The sequence below is a fragment of the Maniola hyperantus genome, chromosome 8, assembly GCF_902806685.2.
Source record: "Maniola hyperantus chromosome 8, iAphHyp1.2, whole genome shotgun sequence".
Classification (NCBI taxonomy): Eukaryota; Metazoa; Arthropoda; class Insecta; order Lepidoptera; family Nymphalidae; genus Maniola; species Maniola hyperantus.
The window spans coordinates 8,983,533-9,008,740 of NC_048543.1; the positions used below are offsets into that span (position 1 = coordinate 8,983,533).

At 39.0% G+C, this 25,208-nt stretch overlaps 1 protein-coding gene across 1 annotated transcript; it reads right to left on the minus strand.

Annotated features, from left to right (window-relative positions):
* Nucleotides 1-255: 255 nt before the first annotated feature.
* Cda4 (chitin deacetylase Cda4) lies at nucleotides 256-23,855 on the minus strand. Its single transcript, XM_034971484.2, has 12 exons — nucleotides 23,575-23,855; nucleotides 17,882-17,985; nucleotides 15,935-16,046; nucleotides 13,156-13,283; nucleotides 11,984-12,126; nucleotides 9,933-9,975; nucleotides 8,904-9,080; nucleotides 7,994-8,132; nucleotides 6,452-6,555; nucleotides 4,048-4,190; nucleotides 3,184-3,405; nucleotides 256-2,426 (listed from the first exon to the last, which is right to left on the minus strand). The coding sequence occupies exons 1-12, from the start codon at nucleotides 23,657-23,659 to the stop codon at nucleotides 2,348-2,350; spliced, it is 1,479 nt and encodes a 492-aa protein (XP_034827375.1). The 5' UTR covers nucleotides 23,660-23,855; the 3' UTR covers nucleotides 256-2,347.
* Nucleotides 23,856-25,208: the final 1,353 nt, after the last annotated feature.

Sequence of the window (25,208 nt, forward strand, 5' to 3'; positions counted from 1 at the left end):
ATTCTGTTTTATATAGATAGGTAGTTCTTTGCCCTTCGTTTTCCTGGAGGAAAAAATACAGACAGACAATTTGTCTGAGATAATAAGTTTAATGTGGGTGTTTGCATTTTGAGAACGAGAAACATGGTTAATGTTTCTCGGAGACTCGGACAGCATTATCACAAACAGACACTTCAATTTTATTTATTTGTTTAGGTAGACATGAGGTCAAAATAGTGAGTATGATGATTTTACCTAAATAAAAAACTAAAAACTTTTTTTTATATTGTATTGTTATTACAATAAATCATCGTCAAAATATCTTATTCCTTACAATACATTATAATAAAATACAAAGCCCTTTCACGAATCCGCATTACGTTTATTAAAATCAAAAAAGCCAGACAGACCTCGGCGCTACATTTATGAGAGCCTAAGGGCGTTTGTCTTTGGACCAGTGCACGACACGACAAAATGCCGTACTTATTTATTTAAATAAATCACGCAACGAGACCAAGACACGATGCGGTTTTGGGAACAACTTTTTAGTGACGTCGGAGCTGCTATGTGAGTTTTTGCCCAGTGACAATATAGCGACTGCAATACAAAACAATTAAAGTTGTTTACGATGTACCACAAAGCTCGTATACCTATTATGAAGATCACAATCCGCGTCTGCCATACCCCTTTCTTAAACCTTTTGGATACAAAAAGTGTTGCAAAAACTAATATATCGTATTGATTTTGCTCACGCTGCCGGAATCATCAGTCGAAGATTTTTGGATCACAGTCGTGTGCAAAATATGTCGTACGGTGGTCCAGTAAAAACGCCTTTACTTTTGATATAATTTCAGTAAAAGGAGTGCAGACTCATACAAAAGGCTTTGATACAACCATACACACCGGGCCGCAATGACTAGTCACTGCTACATAACAAAATATATACAATGTTATAATCTATTCAAAATATCATACTACTTTCATATCATCGTACTTAAGTAGTTATTATTTTAGTTTTCCTATGGCAACGCCTTGCTTTTAGTATATTAAATCTGAAGCATAATAGATAAGTACTTTATAAATTACATTAATGTGCATTGATATTCTGAATAGATTATTTTAACGCAAACGACATACTATTGACGAAAGTGGAAAATAATGTTACAAATAAATATTTTAAGATTCAACGCATATTGCGTAAGAACCAAGCGCCCTTTCTAAAGTGTTGCTAAGCAAATTAAACTTTATACCTTTCTAGTAATGCCCATATTTGTGGACCGTGAGGAACAAATTAAATTAAATAAAAACAAATAGTCGCGTCGCCTCTTTTCATACTGATTAACAAACATTTATATATGTATGGAGATAATAGCAAATAGAGAATAGACAAAGTTTTATTTACTTTGCAATATTTGAGAAAAGCACTTGAATTATCTTCAGAGAAAAGGCACGTCGCTTCTCGTGGACTCTGCCGCAAAATTTAAGCCTTAGAGAAATAGCTATAGCTATAGTATTTAAATTTTTGTCCGTTATTGATATTAGTATTGTGATAGAAAGGTACAAACGTTAGAAAGTTACATAGATAGATAGAAGGTTAAAAGATTTAGTGGAAATAAAAATGGGTATTTTGTTTTGTACCTTCATCAACAGTCTGTCGCGAGAACATTTAAGCTGATCACACATTATGAGACGGGTCGCAAGCAACGCATTTTTCAGTGCTGAACATGCGTAGGTAGAGTTAGTACCTATACGATTTTACATCACACCAACGTTGATAGAGTTCGAACGTTGAAACACTTTAGCGTTAAATTAAAAGCTCAAGTTCGTACCTACACAATTTTATCTACAGTTATCGCTCCAACAGGGAACATTGCGAAATGTCGATGGCACTAAATTTCTGACAATAAATAAAGGCCTTTTAGGTCCATTTTACTCTGATATTACTATATATAAGGAAAAGCTGACTGACTGATTGACTGACTGACCTATTAACGCACAACTCAAACTGCTTGACGGATCGGACTGATATTTAGCATGCAGATAGCTATTACGACTTAGGTCTTAGATATCCTAAGAAAGGATTCCTGAAAATTCAATCCTTAAAGGAGTGTTTTACCCCTTTAGGGATTGAATTTTCAAGTTTTGTCAAGTCAGGGGTTTGTGTTGTCCACGCGGACGAAGTCGAGGGCATAAACTAGTTATTGTATATATCAACACTCAAATTTCATCAACGTTGTTGAGTTATAAAATGTCATAATAACCCTACTGATTATGTCATATGCATTTCTTTGGCAAAATATCAAATTCAAAAGCCACGAGCGTTCCACCTTGGTTATAATGTGCGACCAGTATAAAAACTAAGCAGTTATTACTTTCTGAGGTTCTCGGGTATGTAGTTGTCTTTTCCAGGAATGCCTGTTCCACCTGAGTCTCCTAACCATGGATACCTGAAAAATAAATCCAGCAATATAATATGGTCCTAGTGGTCTATGATCCGGTACAAAGTCGGTCTTTACTCATCAGCTGTTAACCAAATGAAACGTGAATCATGAATACTACATACGAAAATACCGAGAATACGGTGCCTGATGATAAAGGTCGAGATTTTTATAAGTTTTATGATAGTGTTTTACCTACACGATATTTTTACGATAGTGTTTTTTAAATTAAGTATTTATAAGAGGTCGAGACTTTTGAAATTCTCGTGGGAATTTCAAAATCCTCTACGCAAGGTTGCGAAAGTGTGTTTGCTTGCTGGTTTGGTGGTTTGTTGGTTTGTCCTTCAATTACGTCGCAACGGAGCAACGTATCGACCTGATTTTTTGCATGGGTACAATTAAAGACATAGAAAATGACATTGACAGAAAATGGCTAGGTACTTTTTATCGCAAAAATCAAAGAGTTCCCTCGGGATTTTTAAAAACCTATATATCCACGCGAACGAAGTTGCCAGCATCAGTTATTAAATCAGTACCCTTATTATAAATGCGAAAGTGTGTTTGTTTGTTGGTTTGTCCTTCAATCACGTCGCAACGGTGCAACGGATTGACGTGATTTTGTGCATGGGTATAGATAAAGACCTGGAGAGTGTCATAGGCTACTTTTTATCCCGGAAAATCAAAGAGTTCCCGCGGGATTTTTAAAAAAACCTAATTCCACGCGGATGAAGTCGCGGGCATCAGCTATTATGTAAATAAAACTTACTGGTTAGGGCATTCAGCGCAAGTCTCCATGTAGCGTGTGTCGGTGAAGTTGGACTCTGAAGTCTTGAAGGGCAGCGCGCACTTGTTGGACAGGTTGCAAGGCTTCGGAGGCAGGTCCTTCTTGTCGCATTGCCACGCGTCAAAGGTTTTAACATTCTTTGCGGGGCGTGGATCTGTTATCCACGTGAGAGCTTGTGTCACGGTCACGAACCATACGTCATCCCTAAAAATAAAATTTTCTATCATAATACAGTATTTGACTTAATATTCTACTCAACCTGCGTGGATTGTTTCGATATTTCTCTAAGTATTGCATAGGCGACCCATCCCATTGCACAACCTAAGCTTTTCTATAAACTAGAACTTGCTCATTGGATAGTAGAAGATCGTCAAAAAATATTCATCCGTAGGTATATGGCCCCATCCTAACATTTAAGTTTGTTTTTCTGTCTGTGTCCATCTTTTCACCGCCCATTCGTTCTACAGAAAATAATTTCCATCCTGTTTGGACACAGGCTATAAAGAGAGCCACGAGTTCAAATCCACGTAGACGAAGACGAGATCATCTAGATTCTAGTAGTTATGCAACTAGCATATCAAAGTACAGTTCAAACTACAGTCTAAGAAAAATTCTTAGAAACATGAGACTATAAAAATGCACCTACTGCTTGAGATTTTTTTTATGTAATCTCTTAATAATATTATCATGTCTTCTATGCAATAAAGAGAGACCTAAATGCATAATACAATGATAGGTAGATTCGTCTTGATTACGTCTCAGTTGCCACGTTTCACACAACAATTACTTGGGCGGCAGAGCACCAGTAATTCTCCGCACTAACTTGTACGCCACACATGCACTTACAACTTAGATGCCCACTGAAGGAATTTATGCAGGCCTTGTTCGAGCTCCTTAATCTGGAACCAGTTCGTGTGGAAAGGCATCATGTACGGCGCTCTGTTTTGGTCGTAGTATCTGCTGAAATCTTCTTGTAGCCATTCTAGAACCTAAAACAAACAAGATAAAGTTCAAAACCCCGACTCTAGGCACTCCTTCGACTACACTGCTCTAAAAAAATGCTACCAGGCCCGGTAGGTATCCAATTAAGCGGAGCGGAGAGGAGATTTGTGTTTACCACGCCCTCTCAAGTATAAAAATTATAGAATCGAACTTTAGTTTTTATGCAACGAAACATAAACTCGACACGTGAATCTAAAACGGGTTTAGAATGCCCTCTCTATACTCTACCTATATCTAAATTCGGCATAGGTACATTTTAATAAATGTATGCTGAAAAAGTCGGGGAAAGTCCCGAATGTTCCATATAAATGACACTCTGTATAAAATTTTAAACAATAGCGTTCATGACCTCCCTGGCGCAGTGGTAAGCACTGTGGTCTTATTAGTGAGAGGTCCCGGGTTCGATTCCTGGCAGAGGTTTGGAATTTTATAATTTCTAAATTTCTGGTCTGGTCTGGTGGAAGGCTTCGGCCGTGGCTAGTTACCACCCTACCGGCAAAGCCGTGCCGCCAAGTGATTTAGCGTTCCGGTACGATGCCGTGTAGAAACCAAAGGGACATGGGTTTAATAAAACTGCCATACCCCTTCCAGGTTAGCCCGCTTCCATCTTAGACTGCATCATCACTTACCAACAGGTGAGATTGCAGTCAAGGGCTAGCTTGTATCTGAATTAAAAAAACTCATAAAAGACACACACATACCTCCGAAAAGTTAGATGTGCGTGCCCGGGATCGAACCCCCGACCTCCGATTAGGAGGCGGACGTCCTAGCCACTATGCTATTACTGCTTATATTTATATAAGTAGGTACTTACTTAACATTTTCTACAAACAATAAAATAAAGTCATGAAATAATAATGTACATTGGAATTGCATGTTTCGTTCTCATTGCGGAAATACAGTAAAACCATTTCCTCCTAGCTATAACATGTCTATTTTGTTTCGGAATGTAAATCAATTACACGCCGCAAATAAAACTCCTTTTTTTTCGTTTCCTCGCGCGTCCAATATGTCTACTGCATCGGAACGTAAATTGCACCGTTTAAAGAATAAAACCCCGAGGCAACACGTTCTAAAACAACTCTCAAAATATTTACCATTCAGAGTAGGTGCCCGGGTGTAAAACATTTTGGGGTTTTCTATTTATTTATTTTCCTCTTGCAAAATCCTACATTCATCATCATCATCGTCATTACAGCTCATTGCCGACCTACTCTTCTCAGAATGAGAAAGTTTTAGGTTAGGTTAGGTTAGGTCCACCTCACGGCTGGGGTGCCAGCCAGGTAACCTCCCAGTGTGCCTGAGTGCTGCTGGTCCCTTTTGGATGCATCGGACATCCGAGGGGAAGAGTAGTATTCGGGCCGGTGCACCCCGGTAACATGGCTAATAATAATCTCTCTTCGGGGATATTGTTAGCCATGGCTAATGACCTGGCAGGGGGAAGGTTTCTCTGCGTGTCCCTCTGACTAGCAGAGGGCACAGCGGACGAGGCGGAGGATGGGACGCGGGCGACGAGCGCGGAGTGTGCAGTTTCCCCGGGTCGGGAGTTACCCGCACTTGGTCGGTGCGCCTCGGACGTGCGGTGTGGGGACCTCGTGAGCGGGTTCCCCGGTGGAGGGTCCGCCTCGGCGGATATCGCAGACTGGGTCGCGGTGGTTTGCTTCGGCGTTCCCGTGACCCAGTCACCAGGCGACGTGCAGGAATGCCGCTGGGTTTTAGTGGGTATTCTGGTCGCCTCTCGGCCGGCGAGTCCCACATACCTTCCCTCCAGTTGGTTGGCTGGCTGGCTTTCAGGAGGGAGGGATGCGTAAACGCATTTCCCAGCGATAAAAAAAAAAGTCCATCGCACGGCTAAGTGCGATTTGGTAGATTTCACACACCTATTATGGAGAACTCTCAGGTAAGCAGGTTTAGTCACGACGTTTTCCTTCACCGTTAAAGCAAGTGCTTATTGCAACATTTATTTGCAATAATAAATATCATAGGTAAGTGCCTGGCATTGAACCCAAAATCTCTCATATCAAAGCAAAAAACTAACCTTTAGGCTATCACCACTTTTCAATCTAACATTGCGAATAGGTACCTAAATAAGGTAAGTACCTAATGGAAATAATATTTGCAGTTTGTAATAAGTACAATGACAGCATGCCGCCGATATAAAGCTAACTGCACATAAAAAATTATTTGACTTGAAGAAGTATTGTAGGTATCTTGACAAGATAGCAATAAAAATTCAAATAAAACTTACCTCATCGGAGTCATGATTGTGCAGTACACATTGGTCCAAGTAGGGGCAGTGTCCACCTTCATAGGTTTCGACGTAATGGGCGTTAAACGGCACCTCCCACAGACCTAGTGACAGAAGAAAAGAAATTTTAAAAAAACAGCCAAGTGCGAGTCAGACACGCACACCGAGGGTTCCGTACTCGGGTATTTTTTCCACATTTTGTACGATCAATCAAAAAATATTATGCATAAGAATAAATAAATGTGATCCCAGTTGTAATATTATATGTAATAGTTATATTATGGCACTAACAATAAATTAACCCTTCTATTACAGTAAACAGTTTAAGATCTTAACTGCACATTTTTACCGGCCAATCTCCTCTGTGTCTCCTTCAAGCTACTTGAGACTGTCAAAGTGCATTGTGCTGACATGGCACTGGAAAAAGCCATATATTAAGAGAAGAAGAAGTATAAATAAAAATCTGTTTCACAATGTACAGGTAAAGCTTTTTCAAATGATACCCCATTTGGTATCGTTACCTTACTTCGAAAATTGAAAATATTAGTTACCTATTCGTTTTCGGATTTTTCCTTTACTTGTGATATAAAACCTACCTACCTGCCAAATGTAATGATTCTTGGTCAACGGGAAGTAAGTACCCTATAAGTTTTCTTATAGGGTACTTCCCGTACCCTATAAGAAAACTTATAGGGACAGACTGACAGACAGACAGCCAACAAAGTGGTCCTATAAGGGTTCCTTTTTTCTTTTTGAGGTACGGAATCCTAAAAACATTCACGAATCACGCCACAAACTATGAGGCAATTTTCTAGTTACTAGTAGGTTTGTACCTACCCATAAATAATTGTGCAGGGCGGAAACTTAGATAACTCTGATAAGATCCCAAAGGTCAGCAAAAGAGGTTTCCCTCAGGAATATCGCAACCTCGTTAATGTAAATACAATTATTGTAGAGTTCCAATTTACTGCCTAGTGCCTACCCATGACTTTTAGAGATGCGGCGGGCGAAGCGACGACGGGTGAGAAAATGTAAAATACTAGCTTATGCTCGCGACTTCATCCGCGTGTACTGTATAAATTTCAATTCCCTATTTTACGCCCTTAGAGGTTGAATTTTCAAAAATCCTTCCTTACCGCAAGCCTACGTTATAATAGCTATCTGCATGCCAAATTTCAGCTCGATCCGTCCAGTGCAAGTGGTTTGAGTAAACGTTGATAAATCAGCCAGTCAGTCAGTCAGTTTCGCCATTCAATCAGTCGGTCACTTAGTCAGTCGGTCAGTCGGTCAGTCAGTCGGATTTTCCTTTTATATGTATAGTAGGCGACAAGTCGATATGTCATTAGGGGAGGGAACGCCCCGCACAGCCACCACGCTAACCCGGTGCAGGCGAGCGCGGATGACGTGCGGGTGTGCGGGGCGTCCCCCCACCTCATACCCTGATTGCCATCTCGACCTGTCGCGGACTATAAGAAAAAAGAGAGAGATCACAATCTTTTTTCTATCTTCTAGTAGAGATGTGGGTACCTAAGAGTAATCTACCTTGGAATGACTTCGTAGGGCATGTGCCGGACTTGCACTCGTGTGGGATCTTGTAGTCGAGCGTGTAAGGCCAGACCGGGATCGGTATAGGAGGCACGCCCACTGAGCTGTCGTAAATGTACCCGAAGTCTTCCAAGACCTGTAACAAACATCTGTAAGACTCGACGCCTGACGATTTATTTGTAAGTTGAAAATCATTTAACCATTAAAGACTACGATTGTTCTTGATCGTTGACACCTGCAAAAGTGAGTGTAGCTTTTTAAGATACTGCGAGTATATGCGAATTCATATTTTTAAAAACATTTAAGTAGTTTTATCAAATTTTCTTGCTGGTTCTTTTAGTAGGAAAGGCACTCTGAAACGGTGGTAGATGCATTCGACGATTCAAAAGTACCTACTTGTAAAAGTTTTGAATAAATAATTTTTGTTTTTATTTTAGCAAGGTAGGTAGGTACCTACTTAATCACTAGCTTTTACTTAGAGGGTTAAACTTAAACGATTTCGAACAAGCTTTACGAAGTATAAATCGGATATAATATTTTTATGCTTCTAAACAACAACAGACCCTTTTAAATTGGTTTAGAATTTAGACGTAGGTGCGACTGCGAGTAGGTATGCTATAAACATCTCTGAACGTAATCGCTAATTTAATATAAACAGAATTCCTAATATAAAACATAAAATCCAAGCAGCAAATAAATAAATAAGAGCTGTTAAGAGTTCCACACACTTCAATTTCTATCTTCCGCATAAGGGCAACCGAAATTTCACACATATCACAATCGCGACTTCGCACGTATATTTCCTTGTATTATATAGAAAAACAACGAGTCTCGTTGAACTCGTAGCTATCGCGCTTTGTGTGTGTTAAAGCATTACACCTTCTTTACACATATTAATTCAGCAAACCTTAAATTGCGTATTTCTGCCAGGCTTCAGGAATGGGGCGCGCGCTCCAACGATCTCTGAGCGTGAGATGTTAGCGAATTTTCGGAGGATCTCTCGCATACCGATCATCTCGCCCGCCCACTCTTCGTAACCTTTGTCTTGGAGACCTTGCTGCTGGGATATCGTCCCCGTTGCTATCTGGAAACAATCGATTTGTTAAATCAAGCCACTGAGTTATAGACCTGTTAGATATGCAAACCTTATCAGCAGGCGTTGAAAAACTGCCCCTTCCTAATTTTTTTTTTTAAAGAATATTAGCCATGTTAAATGACTAATATTCCCCTTTCCTCTCGAACTAAGCATCAAGCTTGTGCTAGGAGTACGTACGACAATAGTGCAACGGGCGGGGTTAGAACCGTCGACCTTTTGGTTTTTCAGTCAACTCCTTTACCTGTTGAGCTATTGAGGCTTATAAAACTTCGGTGTTACAAAGACATAACATAAAGACGAAACTTGGATTATTAAGCATTTTTAAAGAAACATTTATTTTTGTCTCTTATAAAATAACTAGCATAATATGCTTGAGACTTCGTCCGCGTGGACTACACAAATTTCAAGCCCCTATTTTACCCCTAAAGGGGTTGAATTTTCAAAAATTCTTTCTTAGCGGATGTCTACGTCATAATTCGCATCTGCCCGCCTTTCAGACCGATCCCGTCCAGTAGTTTGAGCTGTGTGTGATAGACCAGTCAGTCAGTCGGTCAGTCAGTCAGTTGCAGTGCATACCTAAAGCGTGGTAATCCCACGGGACTTTTAAAAAATCATGCGTTCAAATGTTTTTACGAAATTTGGTACTGAGTTACCTTGCCTCCAAGGGACGGGCTACTACGGATAGGCTACTTTTTGTTCTGGAAAAGCAAAAGTTCCTACGGGATTTTTAAACACTCCACGCTAAATCCACGCGGGCGAAGCTGCGGGCATCAGCTAGTATATGGTATGGCACCTCTCTGAGAGTTAAACTTTTAAAATACATATCTTGTATCTACTTACTTCGTGACCATCGTGTGCGAGCGATTGTACCATAGCATAGTTACTGTAAAAAAACAAATAGGTTAACCAAGTTAAGGTTAAATTAAAAAATATTTAATGAAAAATAGCTACCTCTCCCACTTTTCTAATCTAATTTTAAACCATCTTCCTTATATTTCACCAACCGAGCCATGTTTACGTAACTAACAAGGCGACTAGAGTAATATAAAAGCACATAAAGATTTCGTCGTCGTCGCGAAAGGAGACGTCAAGAACGCTTAATCGCCTTCAGTTGCAGATAACCCAATTTTACGGCTCTCATGTGCCGTCTAACGAAACATCTCTCATTCGATTACTTTGCGCGGCTGCCACACTAGAGGTATTTTGGGTATCTTTTAGGGAAGATAATTGAGCAGAATTAAATAGCTCTATAGTCGGGGTATGAGGCAGGGAGACGCCCCGCACACCCCCGCTCGCCCGCACTGGGTTAGTGCGGGGGCTGTGCGGAGCGTTACCTCCCTGATTGTCATCTCGACCTGTCGCGTACTATACTTAGGTCATAAGAAAAAGATTTCCTTGTGAAACTTTTCGAATAACGTGAGATGATAGACGGGTCAACTCGTAATCTGACACCTCCATACAAATTCACATAGCTCCGTTATTATTGTTATTAGCTTGTAAAACTTTACACGTGATTTTCGTTGCGTACGAAAACAGCGCTACAAGGCAAGCGCCAAAAACAGTACCTAAGTACTTGTAGGAGAAAACTCAATTTTTTTCAATACCGTTCATAATACAGTACACACAGTACAGTACCCGTAGTATAAGATTTTACGTCTCACCAAACGTTGCTAGAATTCGAGAGTCGAAACACAATAACATCAAAGTAAAATGGACCTAAACAGCCTTGAATTGAAGTAAAAAATTCAATGCCACTGATTTTAATTTCGCAATGTTTCCGCTTGGAGCGCTGGCTGTAGATGTGTAGACAAACTTGAGCTTAAAAACAAGGCAGTTAAGATCCAGTTTACTATAACGCGGAAGTATTTCGATTCTCGAATTCTAGCAACGTTTGGTGAGACGTAAAATCTTATACTACGGGTACTGTACAGTGAGAAGAGAGCTGTGCTCAGTAGTGTGCCTGCATTGGCTTGATGATGATAATTTACAACAACCCTATGTTAAAAACTCTTTAGCTTGATTGCAATCAAATAGCTATGATATGACACCACACCGATTGCAGCAAGCTACTATAATATGAACTCGAAAAATAACTTTTTCCAATTATTGGGTGGTATGTGCAACAGCAATGTGGCTACAGTGGTGTGGCCGCCCGTCATGAATTTGTATGGGTTTTCAAACTAGCTCTGCTGTCGCATGGTACGGTAGTCACGTAGGTACAGTGGAGGATAACTTGATTGCACCTTAATAAATAACTAGGTATGTATAGTACGCGACAGGTAGAGATGGCAATCGGGGTATGAAGCGGGGGGGATGCCCCGCACACCCGCACGTCACCCACGCTATCCCGCACCGGGTTAGCGCGGCACCTGTGCGGGTGTGCGTGACGTCCGCACCTTGATTACCATCTCGACCTGTCGCGTACTATAGTATGTCTTGATAGGATAAGGCTGGGCACACATTAGTTACTATCGCCTGAATGAAAGTAAATGTTCCGTGGGTCGCGGTCGCGGCCGCGCCTATGCGGCTCAATACGTCAGGCGCGTGCGTTTGATATGCCATGCAGTTTCATAATTTTTGTTTTGTCGCGTCAGTCACGGCACGTCCGTTGCTCGGACGCATACCCATACCCATGGAATTCTACCTCGAGCGTCTGACCTACCTAGCAGTCATAAAGCAGTCGTCAAAAGAAGAAGCTCAGCTCAAGTTCTCAAGTCAGCTATGAATTATTTCATGACTTCGAAGTTCGAACACCCCAGCCGCCCATGAGCGTCTCAATGTAGGCCTAAAGCTGGTATAAAGCAGATGCTCAGCTGCTGAAAAGAAGCAATCGTTTGGGCGATAGTACCCAGTGGGCGTCCACCCTAAAGTATAATACCTTCAACACTAACCTGTATTCGTGAGATAAGAAGAAAGTGCCGCGAACCGGGCAGTCGTTTGGATTACGCAATTTCCCATTAAAAACTTTCTTGTACAAATCAAAGTTATTCAAATTAACGGCGCCATCAAACGTGAGCATTATCATTTGCGGAGTCTGAAATTAAAAAGAAGATCTAAGAAAATATTTGATAAGTAAAACTTTAAACCAAAAGTTTTCAGTTGTGAAAATTACTCGTACTTTGAGTTTAAGTTTTAGTATTGAAACAAGTAAATTACAAATTAAGTACGAATAACGAGGATCCATAGTCTGCGACAGGTCGAGATGGCAATTGAGGTATGAGGCGGGAGGATGCCCCGCACACCCGCACGTGACCCGCGCTCGTCCGTCCGGGCTAGCGTGGGAGTTGTGCGGGTGTGCGGGGCGTTCCCTCCCCGATTGCCATTTCGACCTGTCGCATTCCTTGGCTTAAGTTGGACAGTAGATCTCTCTGCGTTGAATCCGGAGTTCACACGAATGTGAAAAAATATAAATTGTCTTGACGGCCACAATTATTGGTCCTTCAATAAAAGGAAATATCCTGCCGCTAGTCAAGAAATAATGCTATGGCCCCACAAATTAATAGTTTTTAAAATTTGTTCCATAACGATAACCGATAACAGCTGTCGAAATCATTATTGAAATATCATCTTGACTCCGCGAAGTTTTGTTTGTCCTACACGAAGCCATAAGCTCGCAAAAGAAGTGAATAAGTGAAAAAAGCGAGCCTACGAAACCTAGTGATCTTCTTCTTCGTTATAACACTCTTAGCAGAGCAGTCATGGTGATCACGAAGCAACATCATCCTGCGAGTGGCATGATATTGCTTTTTATTAAACGACCGATGGCTTCTATAGAGCCACTTACATAAAAAATTGAACCTTATCAGTTTGCGAGAAACCAAAAAAGCTAATTACTTCACTAATGACAGGATATTATTATAGCCAGCTAGACACAGCCAAATTCGAAGGAAATTAGTATAGTATTAGAGTAGCAGGTAGTAGGAATAATGTTATTCAACAATTTCAACATAAATATTATAGCTTTTCGAAATCTAGTTTTCGCAATCCGCTAGCTCTGCTTCTGGCAGCAATTCAATTAACGTTCTCTGTGGAAGTACAATGCTATTTGTTCATCTAGACTTACATCCTCGGGTTCTAGCCCGCCTGGAATGAGAGTGCCGTCCTTCGAACAAAAACAGTACGGCAGCTCGCATTCCGCCGTGTCGCACTTTGTCGCTAGGTCTAACGGCGCTTCTGTGATCGGGGCTGGAGCTAAAAGATTAAAATAAAATTATATTGTGGAATAAGAAACGTACCTATCTAAACTTATTATAAGTTTTATGAATGTTTTTACTCTTATCTAAAGGCTGAGGGGGAGATCTGTAAGCGCTAATTTGGCTTCCATCGAGGCGTTTGGGAGCAAACCATTTGAATATTGATCGTGAGTTACTTTTTAGGCGCTGTGCGCTTCTCCATACCAAAGTATTACGTTAATTATTATTCTATTTTTATTGTTTTAGGTCTCAATTATGTCTGAGAATTGGATAGATAGTAACGCCATGGCCATGATAAACAAGGAACGACAAGTTTAATTTGCTATAATTCTCTAAAACAGACAAATCTGTATAGTATCAATGTGCAGCACACATCGATGGCAGCACAGCAGGCGATATGCACTGCCTGCCCTACTAATAAACATGTCTTTGATTTATTAACAAATATTAATATGTTATGCAAAATTAACGTGATACCAAACTCTGATTTGTGTGGTCACAATATCGTGCATCTCGGTTTTGACTTTTGAGTACCTATGTCCGGTGTCCCCCCCCCCCCCCCCCCCCCCCCCCCCGTTAAAATAGCATGCTCTCACCTCTCACGCACGACTTCGAGCTACCGTGGAGGGCATTTTTAATATGGTGATAGTAGCATCACCATCATCATGATCAACCCATTTCCGGCTCACTACAGAGCACGGGTCTCCTCTCAGAGTGAGAAGGATTTTGGCCATAGTCTACCACGCTGGCCAAGTGCGGATTGGCAGACTTCACACCTTTGAGAATATTATGGGGAACTCCCAGGATGCAGGTTTTCTCACGATATTTTCCTTCACCGTTAACGCAAGTGATATTTAATTACTTACAATGCACATAGCTCCGAAAAGTAGAGGTCCGTACCCGGGATCAAACCCCCGACCTCAGATTAAGAGGCGGACGTCCTAACCACTAGGCTATCGCAGCACAAGCAGCCAGTGTGCGCTCAAAATCATTATGATCATTTTGCTACTTCTATATTCTTAGTTAAGTATATACTTTTAGCCACTAAACCAATATTTAAAGGTGGCCAATATAGGTTTGGTAAATAGAGAAAAAATATATTTGGTAACTAACACAAATATATTTTATTCCCAAAGCCGTGTCACTAGACTATCCAAACAATTCGTGAAAGATCACACAGTAGGCAACTTATAAGAGAAATAGGTGTGTGTCTCGTCGGTAAACAGAGACAAGCTGTGTGGGAGCAGGCATTTGCTGCCGCGTGTTTGGAATCCGTGCCGTCTCGCCTCCAGTTCTGCGATACAGAAATTTCTCAGCCCAGCGATATGTTTAACTGGCTAAGCTATGTTTGCAAGTGGAAAATTAAAATTCAATGAGGAGGTTTCCAGGCAACGGTCGAGAAAATTTTCATAGATGGCGCTGAATATATTACCACCACTAAAGGCGAAAAATAATACCTATATCTATATCATATATGCTTTAAATTTTTAAATTTAAATTGGATGCGAAATTAATTAATTACTTCTATTATAGTTCACAGATTTTGTGGGGAAGAAACGTAAGGAAAATTGCTCTTACTCTTCATCTATGTCATTGATTGACACGACCTAAACATTAAAGCATAGATCATATAGATATAGGTATTATTTTTCCTCTTTCGTGGCGACCTATGCGAAATATATTCAAGAGACATCTATGAAAATTTTATTGAAGCTGTCCCTGAAACTTCCTCATCAAACTTACTCTCCAATATGACAATTTGGAGGTATTTACGCAATTGTTTTTATTAGATTTGTTTGAACAATATTTGTCGTAGATAATATACCTTCCTACTCGTACTTCGTAAGAACCAAATCTCGTATCGTCCACACATTTATATCCCCTATCAATGAGTTAGCAAATTATCATACAAGCTCCCAGTATATGATATTTTGGTCCACATTTGTGACTATACCGGCACCCGGTATAGTCAAATGATACGCATTTTCTACCCAGTAAGAAAATCAAAAAGTGAACTAAAATGACCGTTTAGGTAAACTTATACTTTTGCGCAATAGGTAAATTGTGTACCTACCTACCTATAGGTACTGTTGTGTTTTCTTCAGTAATGTTTATTTTTAATGTCATGTTAAAAGATTCAAACAATTAAGGTTGCAAGTTGCAACGATGTACAAAGTCGGGGCGCTTTGTCCCGTCAGCAAACAGAGTGTGCAGCGTGCGAGCACAGGCCTTCACCGCTGCATGCTGCTGCATGTTTGGCATCCCAGCCATCCCGCCTGTCGTTCCATTAGTGCAGTGTCTAGGGACGCTCTTTTTGTACGTAACGTGTACGTGTAAGACAAGTTTTAGAACTATTTGTTTGCTTACGTGTTCCAAAGGAGCGTAATAATAAATTTTATTTTGCTCGATTTCTTTTAATGCGAATTAAAAGCAGTTCTGTTACAAAGTGTTTATGCCCCAACATAATCTATTTCTTTTACTGAGAGCTGTAAAAGGTGTTTTCTTAGAACTATGCTTAAAACGTATAATTTTCTGATGAAAATCGCGTTGCGTAGTATAGGAAACAGTTGCCAGCAGCAACGTTACGAGTCGCGTTTGTCCAAGCCTTTCTTGTTGAGTTAAACTTAATATAAATCATCATCAACTTACTCGTTGCAATCGGCCCACATCTGGCTTCGACTTTGAAAGTACAGTACTTGCTGATGTCATCAAAGTACAGGCCAGACGGGCATCTGTTCATGTAGGGGAAACCATCCACGCACTGAAATAGGTACAAATGGAAATTAAACAAATAACAATTATTGGAATCGACAAGTATTCTACTTCTATGGCAACACACCTACCTAGTTGTTTAAATTATTACACAATAATAACTGGTGAACATAAAGTTTTGCCATATTTAAAAAACCTTGGGTTTAGTTTTAGAATACTTTAGTACCCACACCTGCACCATCCATACTTAATATTTTAAATGCAAAGGTGTGTCTGTCTGTCTCTGTTTGTCTGCTTGCTTATCCATTTGTCCATCTATTTCTATTATAATATATCATCTAGTGACCTATAAAAGTTGTCATATGCTACGCGTTTTTAAAGACCGGGAACTTCTGATTGGGCTAAAATATCTGAGTTACGGTAAATAGTATCACTACTTTTTATACGTCTTGCTCACCCTGCTCACCTAAACATAAATGTGTGTCTAAAATCTAAATAAATTGCTAATTTAATAGTCCATTTATAATATAAAGTCGTACAGACACGTAATGATTACATTAAGAAGTTGTAAATGTCGTTTTACACCTCAAATTAAATTATTGTCAATAAGATTCCAGTTTCTCAGTGAAAACCGGTCAAGCTAGAAGTTAAATGTCTAATATAAAAGTAATTAAATATTTCCCTGTATATTTCATTTAAACGCATATTATTTTGAAGCATATAGTAAATGCTCTTTTAAGCCGAATCAACATGGAGCGACATAACATGCCACATGGCTGTATGCTATATTATATCATCATGATCAACCCATCACCGGCTCACTACAGAACACGGGGCTCCTCTCAGAGTGAGAAGGGTTTTGGCTATAGTCTACCACGCTGGCCGTGTGCGGATTGGTAGACTTCACACACCTTTGAGAACATTATGGCTCTCAGGCATGCAGGTTTCCTCAGGATGTTTTCCTTCACCGTTAAAGCAAGTGATATTTAATTAATTAAAACGCACATAGCTCGGAAAAGTTAGAGTGCCCGGGATCGAACCCCCGACCTCTGATTAGAAGGCGGACGTCCTAACCACTAGGTTATCACAGCTTACTACCTATATAATAAGCTATATTATATACTAACTTAAAATGTAGCAAGAACCATCTACCGTGCCGTAATTTCTAAAATACGATTTTTCTCGACTAAAGATTATCGCATGATACATAAGAGCGACCTGTCCACAGAAACGGAGCGGAGCGGAGATGTGTAGGTTGACCAATCAGATTTTTGTCAGATTTTTGTCGGAATAAAATTATCACGGCATCTATGAATAATCTGGTTGGTCTGCTCAACCCATCTCCGCTCCGCCTCGCTAGGCCGCTTTGTTGCCATTTGCAGCATGCCGTATTGTCGCATGTCGTTGCGCTGCGCTGGCGTAAAATAGGCTAAGTTTCTATACAATTTGAATAAGATTAATAAGTAGGTCTCGAACGAATGAAACTCGTCCGAATGGCTGAGTTGCCACTTTGCAATTTTTTCAATTTTATGAATGGTCAACACGTGCGCACGTACAAAGTACATTCGTATTATTTGATATTGTTCATATTCTTATTATTTTAAAATGATATTGCGGGTGCTTGTGCACCAGAAAGGTATCTACCTACCTACCATGATATATTTTTTGAATTTGGATCGGACACAAGGGCCTAAAATTGGTAAGTAGTACCTAGGTACTAGGTATGTACAGTTTTTCTACTTCATTAATTCAAGTAGGATAGGAACCTCTCCAATTATGTAACAACTTTTAAATTAAAAGAGCTTGGTTTGTTCAAAAGCAAACTATTTTTTCGTTTTAAAAATGTTAATCACCGTAAATTTTAATTAACAAGAGCGCACTCACTTGGTAGAAGCGGCGGCAAGTGGCTGGATCAGCGAAATTGCCATTGCCTTTAGGGCCTTCAGGACAAACGTATTCCTCAGCTTCCTTTTCTTTCTGGCAATTTACTGCAAATAAGATAAAAATAAAAAATAATTCTATTCGCAGATCGTCAGAGTAATAATTTTTCACTCATTGTTTAAATAACCACATAAAAATTTCATCTGATGTAGGCAATTATTTTGGCGTAATAGGGCATAAATTGACTAATATTTTTTTAATTACTTAATTAATTAAAGTACTTTTTTATTATGGGGGGCACGGGAGTGCCCCCGCCAAGGCGAGCCAAACTAAAGGACGGGCACTACCAACCTTATCTGGATATGTTGATTTATAATAAAAAGGTTACTTTTTCTTATTAATTGATAGTAAATAATTTAGTCCAATAGTTGACACGATATAAACCTTTGAAAATCGTTGTGTTATCAAACAGCATGATGGAAAAAAATTGCAATGAAAATTACTAGAAGTAAGTACCTACCTAATACCTATAATTAGTACACTGTTTGTAGGTACAATCACTACCCTTATTATAAATGCGAAAGTGTGTTTGTTTGTTGGTTTGTTAGTTTATTGGTTTGTTAGTTTGTCATTCAATCACGTCGCAACGGAGCAACGGATCGACGTGATTTTTTGCATGGGCATAGTTAAACACCTGGAGAGGGACATAGGCTACCTTTTATCCCGGGAAATCAAAGAGCTCCCACGGGATTTTTTAAAAACCTAAATGCACGCGTACGAAGTCGCGAGCATCAGCTAGTGTTAAATAAACACACAAAGTGTCACATAGTACCTACCTAATTATTACTATTATATTAGTGATCGATATTTAAGTGGCTACCTAGGAAGTTTGGTCGGAATATATTTACAACAAATAGAAAAATCAATATTATTAATATTATTCAGTGTTATAAGGTCACATTTTGTACGAAAACGAAATACATCAACATTTACATAAGTAGGTACCTACCTACTATAGCTTAGGATATCATTGCTGTAATGACCTTTTTTTGCGAATATCAAGGTTTCAGTTTCACTTTTCAATGGGTGCCTAGGTAGGCAGTAGGCACGTACAGCTACCTACCTACAGTTTTGCGAGTTAGAAGAAATTATTATTATAAGTAGTATATAACTTCAAATTATATGAGTTTTTTTCTTATTTATTGATAAATCCAAACATTTGATAACATTTAAAACATCCAAAACTAGGAGTTCGGCATCAATCATTATTACAATCTCAATTGTTCTGATTGGCTGAATTTGGGCGATTCTTGTTGCAACAATGCATTGTGGCCAATAGTGAGCGAGCATTAACCAATCAGATATGATTGCGATCGTGACATTGTAGCTGTCAAACAACCGCGGTAGAGCCACTGAAGTGGTCCGAGTAAGCTCATTTTCCAAAATCTGAAGCATTCACATGTTTTTTTTGCAATATGGGCAACATTACAAAAAAACAATTTAGATTGGTTAAATAGGTCTATTTGAATAAAAAATAGCAATACCAATCATGAATCTAGTTCAATATTATAGAGAGAGAGCCAGCGCGTGCCAGTCCTTCCTTATTTTATAAAAGCTTAAAGTTTCTCTGCGTATTATCCCCAACACTGGGAGGAACATTTGTTTCGATCATGGTGGCTTTAGGAGATAACAGGCAAGAAAGGCAGGCAAAATAAAAAAAAGGTGTAAAAATCTTATGTCAAAGTATAAAGTCTATTTTTTTGTATTTTCTTCAAAATAGTATCAGAAATCACGTCATGCATTGCCAGACACTTAATATGGTGGAAGCCCCCTGCCAGACACCTTTAAAGTTTAATAAATTATTAACGTTTAAGAGTGTCTGGCAAGGGTTCCCACGCGCTAAGCGTCATAAAAATTGCAGTAGCAGAGAAGTAAATTTTTAGAATGCAGCTGTAACTACCTATCTAAAAAACTTGAGCTGCTAGTATTTTGAAAACAAATTCAGGATCAGGGAACCCAAATTAGTAAAAACACAGTTGCAAAAAAGTCACCTGCATCAAAAACTTGTGAATTTTTGAATTTATGTATTTATTTCATATAAGCCGCATGTATCACTTATAATAAGTCACTTTGTGGCAAATTCCACCAGATTTGTGTCGCCTTATTCCCTATTAAATTTTGAAAATAAATAAGATACCTACCCGTACCCTACCTATAAAATCTATAGGTACTACGTAGATGAAGTTACCTAAGTATTTGGTAATTAAGAACATAGATGGTAATAATTTATACATTAATAGCTACTGATTAGTAATTTAAAAAGAATTAATCGTTTCCGCATTCATCCGAATTTAGGTAGACATTTTAAGTTATAATTTTTGCGCATATAGTTCCTTGATGACGATAAAGTTGTACGTAGCTGACACATTCGATTTTTTTTCAAAATCTTACAAGTAACAGAGATCACCCGCGCTTGTCCGCACCGGGTTGGCGCGGGGGCTACGTGGATGTGCGGGGCGTTCCCTCCCCTATTGCTATCTCAACCTGTCGCGTGCTATACATATTGTTAGGTAGAGGAACACACAGACCTTTACCTACCTACCGAGTACCGACTCACAAAACATGGCTACTTAGTAAACAGTTCATGGAGGTTCTTGTGGTCACATATTATTATTATTATAATTGCAACTCACGTACAGCCTTAGCCGTCGCATCACTCATAGGATCTTTTACTACTGTATAGCTACCTACTACTCACTAAGTAGGTACCTATCTATACCTACGATAAAAAAATGTCCTCCCGACCGAATTTCGGCCTCGGCGGCCGATATACTCAGTCTGAGTATACTTATCAGTCGCCGAGGCCGAACTTGCTTGCCTTGGCCGAATGTCCATCCCCGGGATGAAATCTGACTTTGTTACAAATTTTGTCAAAATTGGTTTTACGGACAGGCCTTTAAAAATCCAGTGGGAACTATTTGATTTGCCGAGATAAAAATGTAGCTTATGTCGATCCGTGTGATACAAAGCTGTCTCTGTACTTCGTCAAAATCGGTTAGACGGAGCGGATGGGTCGTGAAAAGCTATCAGACAGACAGAAAACTTTTGTATTTGTAATATATACCTACCTAATACTTATTAGTAGGTATGAGTTGAATTTATAATACTTATCATGCAAGATCGCGTATTAAGTAAGTATCTACCTAGGGATGTATTGTGCATATCGTTAGAATAACATAATAATTATCTTATAAACCTTATAAATACATATAAAAGAAAAAACTGACTGACTGGCTGACCTATCAACGCACAGCTCAAACTAATGGATAAGTATAGGGCATACAGATTACAGATAGCTATTATGGATATTAAGGATATTTGAAAATGTAATTCCTAAAACGGTAAAACAGGGGTTTGAAATTTGTTTAGTCCACGCGGATGAAGTCGCGGGCATAAGCTAGTTATTATTATATTCAGTCTACCTCTAGTTCGACGTGTACCTGAACGGTACATGCCCAGGCAAAGGCATAAAATGTATGGGCTTTCAGTTTTTCACGTGCTTGTACCTGGTTCGGCCGTCAACCACGGTGCATGTGCCTCAACCTGCATAGAATCGAGGCACCTATGAAGACAAGTCAATAAAGTCCCTAGTAGGTTAAAAACCGGCCAAGTGCGAGTCAGACTCGTGCATCGAGGGTTCCGTGCTGCAGTTGTATTCATTCGACATTTTGCACGATAAATCAAATCTATAATGCATAAAAATAAATAAAAATCTGTTTAGTATGAACAGGTAAAGCCCTTTCATATGATACCTCAATTGATATAGTTATCTTATTTCGAAAATTGAAAATACTAATTATAAGTTCATGTTCACAATTTTTTTTTTGTGTGATGTAACCACAAATTCACGGGTTTCAGAGTTTTCCCCGAATGTCTGCTATAAGTCCTAAGTACCTACCTGCCAAATTTCATGATTCGAGGTCAACGGTACCTGTAGGTTTCTTGACAGACCGACAGACAGACAGACAACAAAGTGATCCTATAAGGGTTCCGTTTTTCCTTTTGAGGTACGGAACCCTAAAAATGGTCAGTAAAATTATTTTACGTGTTCATTAAAATTCTTGCGTTGTCTTCTGTGACTAGGTAAGTATTTATGTAGGTAGGTGCGTAGCCCGTAGGTATGCAGTTTACTCACTCATATGAATGTTAAATAATTATTTTTGGGAAGGTCGCATACGATTTCGGTACCTAGATATTTTTATTAGCTAGGTAGGTATTTTTTTAAATCTAGCTATGGTAAAGCAGTTATATTATTTTTAAAAACATTAGATAAACTTATTCGTTTACCTACGAGTTACGACTCAACTCATGCAACCAAAATGACATCTCACACCACCGACAAAACTACCCCGGGTAGGCCCTGGATGTGATTATCTAAGTACCTACCTACCTAATGATTAACACAATTGAGATCTACCTAGCTAGATATATACAATGTGCCGCACATGATTGGCAAAATTATGTAACTCGTAGACCAAAATAATAAACGAGTCTGTTCAGTATTCAAATGACATTCTAAAACGGTTTTTTAATAATTTAATTAATATCTTTAGTAGGTGGTTGGGTCGGGCAACCTATGTCAAGGCCTTTTAAATTAATTCTTTTTTATCTGCCCCAAACTATTCTTAGCTAATAACATACATATAGAATTTATAGGTTAGTTATCGCTAACAGTCTGTCTGCCAAGAAACCAAACTAAGTACCTACCTACGTTTGTATATAGAGACCGCCGTTAAATAAAAAATGTTATGAATGCAAGCAACTGCACACGCTCAATAAACCTGTCGAACACTAGTCTACTATAACATTTACATCAAGGCAAAAACTACTTGATCAAAATACTTGTTCTTACACTCTCAGTTTGCTTCGCCTCGTATAATTATAGAATAGGTTTTGACATACGACGAAGTTGTGAATGATGGAAAATTTAATGATAGTTAATAAGAGTTTATATCTTTTTATTTATGAAAGCAAATCAGAGGCAATTCAAATGCGTACCGACTACCGTGGGATGACAGTAAGTAGGTTGTTATGGGCCGCAATAGGAATGCAATGATCGAGTCTTCATTCAAGTAATTCTTAATGACCATTGCTTTCGCTAGTCAATAGATTCGTGTACCTACTAATAAGAAAATACAGATATTATGTCAATATTTAATGTATATAACCAACTCTTCATTATAATCATATAACTGGTCACGTCTCAATGTCAAGTGAAAGAAAGGACGAAAGGGTACACTACTGATATAGGCACCTACTCGTATTATCATCAGATAGGTACCTACCTACTTTCTAAAACACTTATGACAATAATAATATGTAGACCGATTGATAAATTGATTTCGCAATGCAAACGTTACCTAGTAAGTAGGTACTTTTTGCTTCCTATTGTAGCTTACGTATGCGAATGTAACTTTTGAATAGCTTTCACTGCGTTTTCGTGTAACGGTTGCGTTGACCGAGCGCGGGTTAAAATAACCGTGTAAATATTACCTGTGTTAAATAACTTGCATAATAAAGTACATTACGAGTTAACCAATTAGTGGTAGATCCAGTAAAAATATGACACGATAAATAAATAAAAATATTTTAAAATAATTAAAAGTATAGGTACTTAATACACAAACTTAACTAACCGTTCACATATATGGCACAAAAAAGAATTATTCGCATATACGCGGCCATGGTGGTCCGCACACTATTCACTCTACAAATCGACATAACACCTTTCACCACCGCGCGCACACTGCCATAGTGCCTAGCAGAGGTACCTGAGGCTGCCCACCACTCAAGCTACCGTCAGCGGTCAGCTGTCTACCGCCTCGTCTGCACGGCTTTCTCCTTCTAAACCATCTGATCTAATGAGCCTGCCATAACATTACCTAGAAAGGCTATAGAACGGAGAGCCATTAATTAATTCAAAGTAGTTATGGATCGTTAAAATTATACCTACATGCAACGTCTTAATGAATGCTAAAGTTATGCAAGCCAGCATAACAGATATATTTTGCCGCTTTAGGTAAGATTTTTTGTATTGTCACTTGTGTTGTTGAAGTCGGTTTTTTTTTAACTTTTACTACGATGCTGTGCCGGTAACGTAGAAAAGCTTTTGACTTTTGTTTTGAATCATCCAACTTTATCCTTTGTTCAATGAGCGCTCAATGAGAGGAAAATCGATGGTCGTAAAACTTTTTTTATCATTTGGCCAACTGAAAAATATGCTATAGGTACCTATTACTAAAATAGGTATTAGGTATGTGTAAATTAATGTGATTATTTTTCCGACCCAAATGTCGACCAATAGAATTGCACCATTCGACGTCACGTGGTACAACCTACATGGTATTATACTGATAATTTTTTGAAAATTTTCTCTGGTAGTTGAAGTCCACACGTCAAACTGACAGGTTGAATTCAATTGTGAAAATTGGAGATTTTGGCCGACATTTGGGACGGAAAAATAATCCCCCGAATACCACACGAGCTTCAAAATTATCTGGCATTTCCCTCAAGGTTCCCTGCAAACAAATGAAGGAGTCAAGATTTTCAGGTTAAAAAATCACGAGCGCGAAGCGCGAGTGATTTTTCCTGAAAAACTTGACGACTCGACGTCACGTGGTACAACCTACATGGTATTATACTGATAATTTTTTGAAAATTTTCTCTGGTAGTTGAAGTCCACACGTCAAACTGACAGGTTGAATTCAATTGTGAAAATTGGAGATTTTGGCCGACATTTGGGACGGAAAAATAATCCCCCGAATACCACACGAGCTTCAAAATTATCTGGCATTTCCCTCAAGGTTCCCTGCAAACAAATAAAGTCGTCAAGTTTTTCAGGAAAAATCACTCGCGCTTCGCGCTCGTGATTTTTTAACCTGAAAATCTTGACTCCTTCATTTGTTTGCAACGAACCTATCGGGAAATACCCGGTAATTTTGAAGCTCTTGTGGTATTATAAGTGAATATTAGGTATACTTACAAGGTTACACTCTTTCAATAATATGTACGGATTCTTCTTAATTTTTCACATTCTGACTTCACTTCATCAACCCCATTTCTTTGAAAATTCAAATTTCGAATTCAAAAAAAAATACCGGGAGTGACTTTTTTAAATGTAATGGTACCTAGGTAGTTACTCTTTGGTGTGAATGTGCAAACCATAGATTATCTACTATATACTAGGTGCAAACTGTATTACTCACAGAGTACATTATGTATTACTTTAAGTTCGTTCAACTGGCCCATCTGGCGCAAGCATTTTGTATTT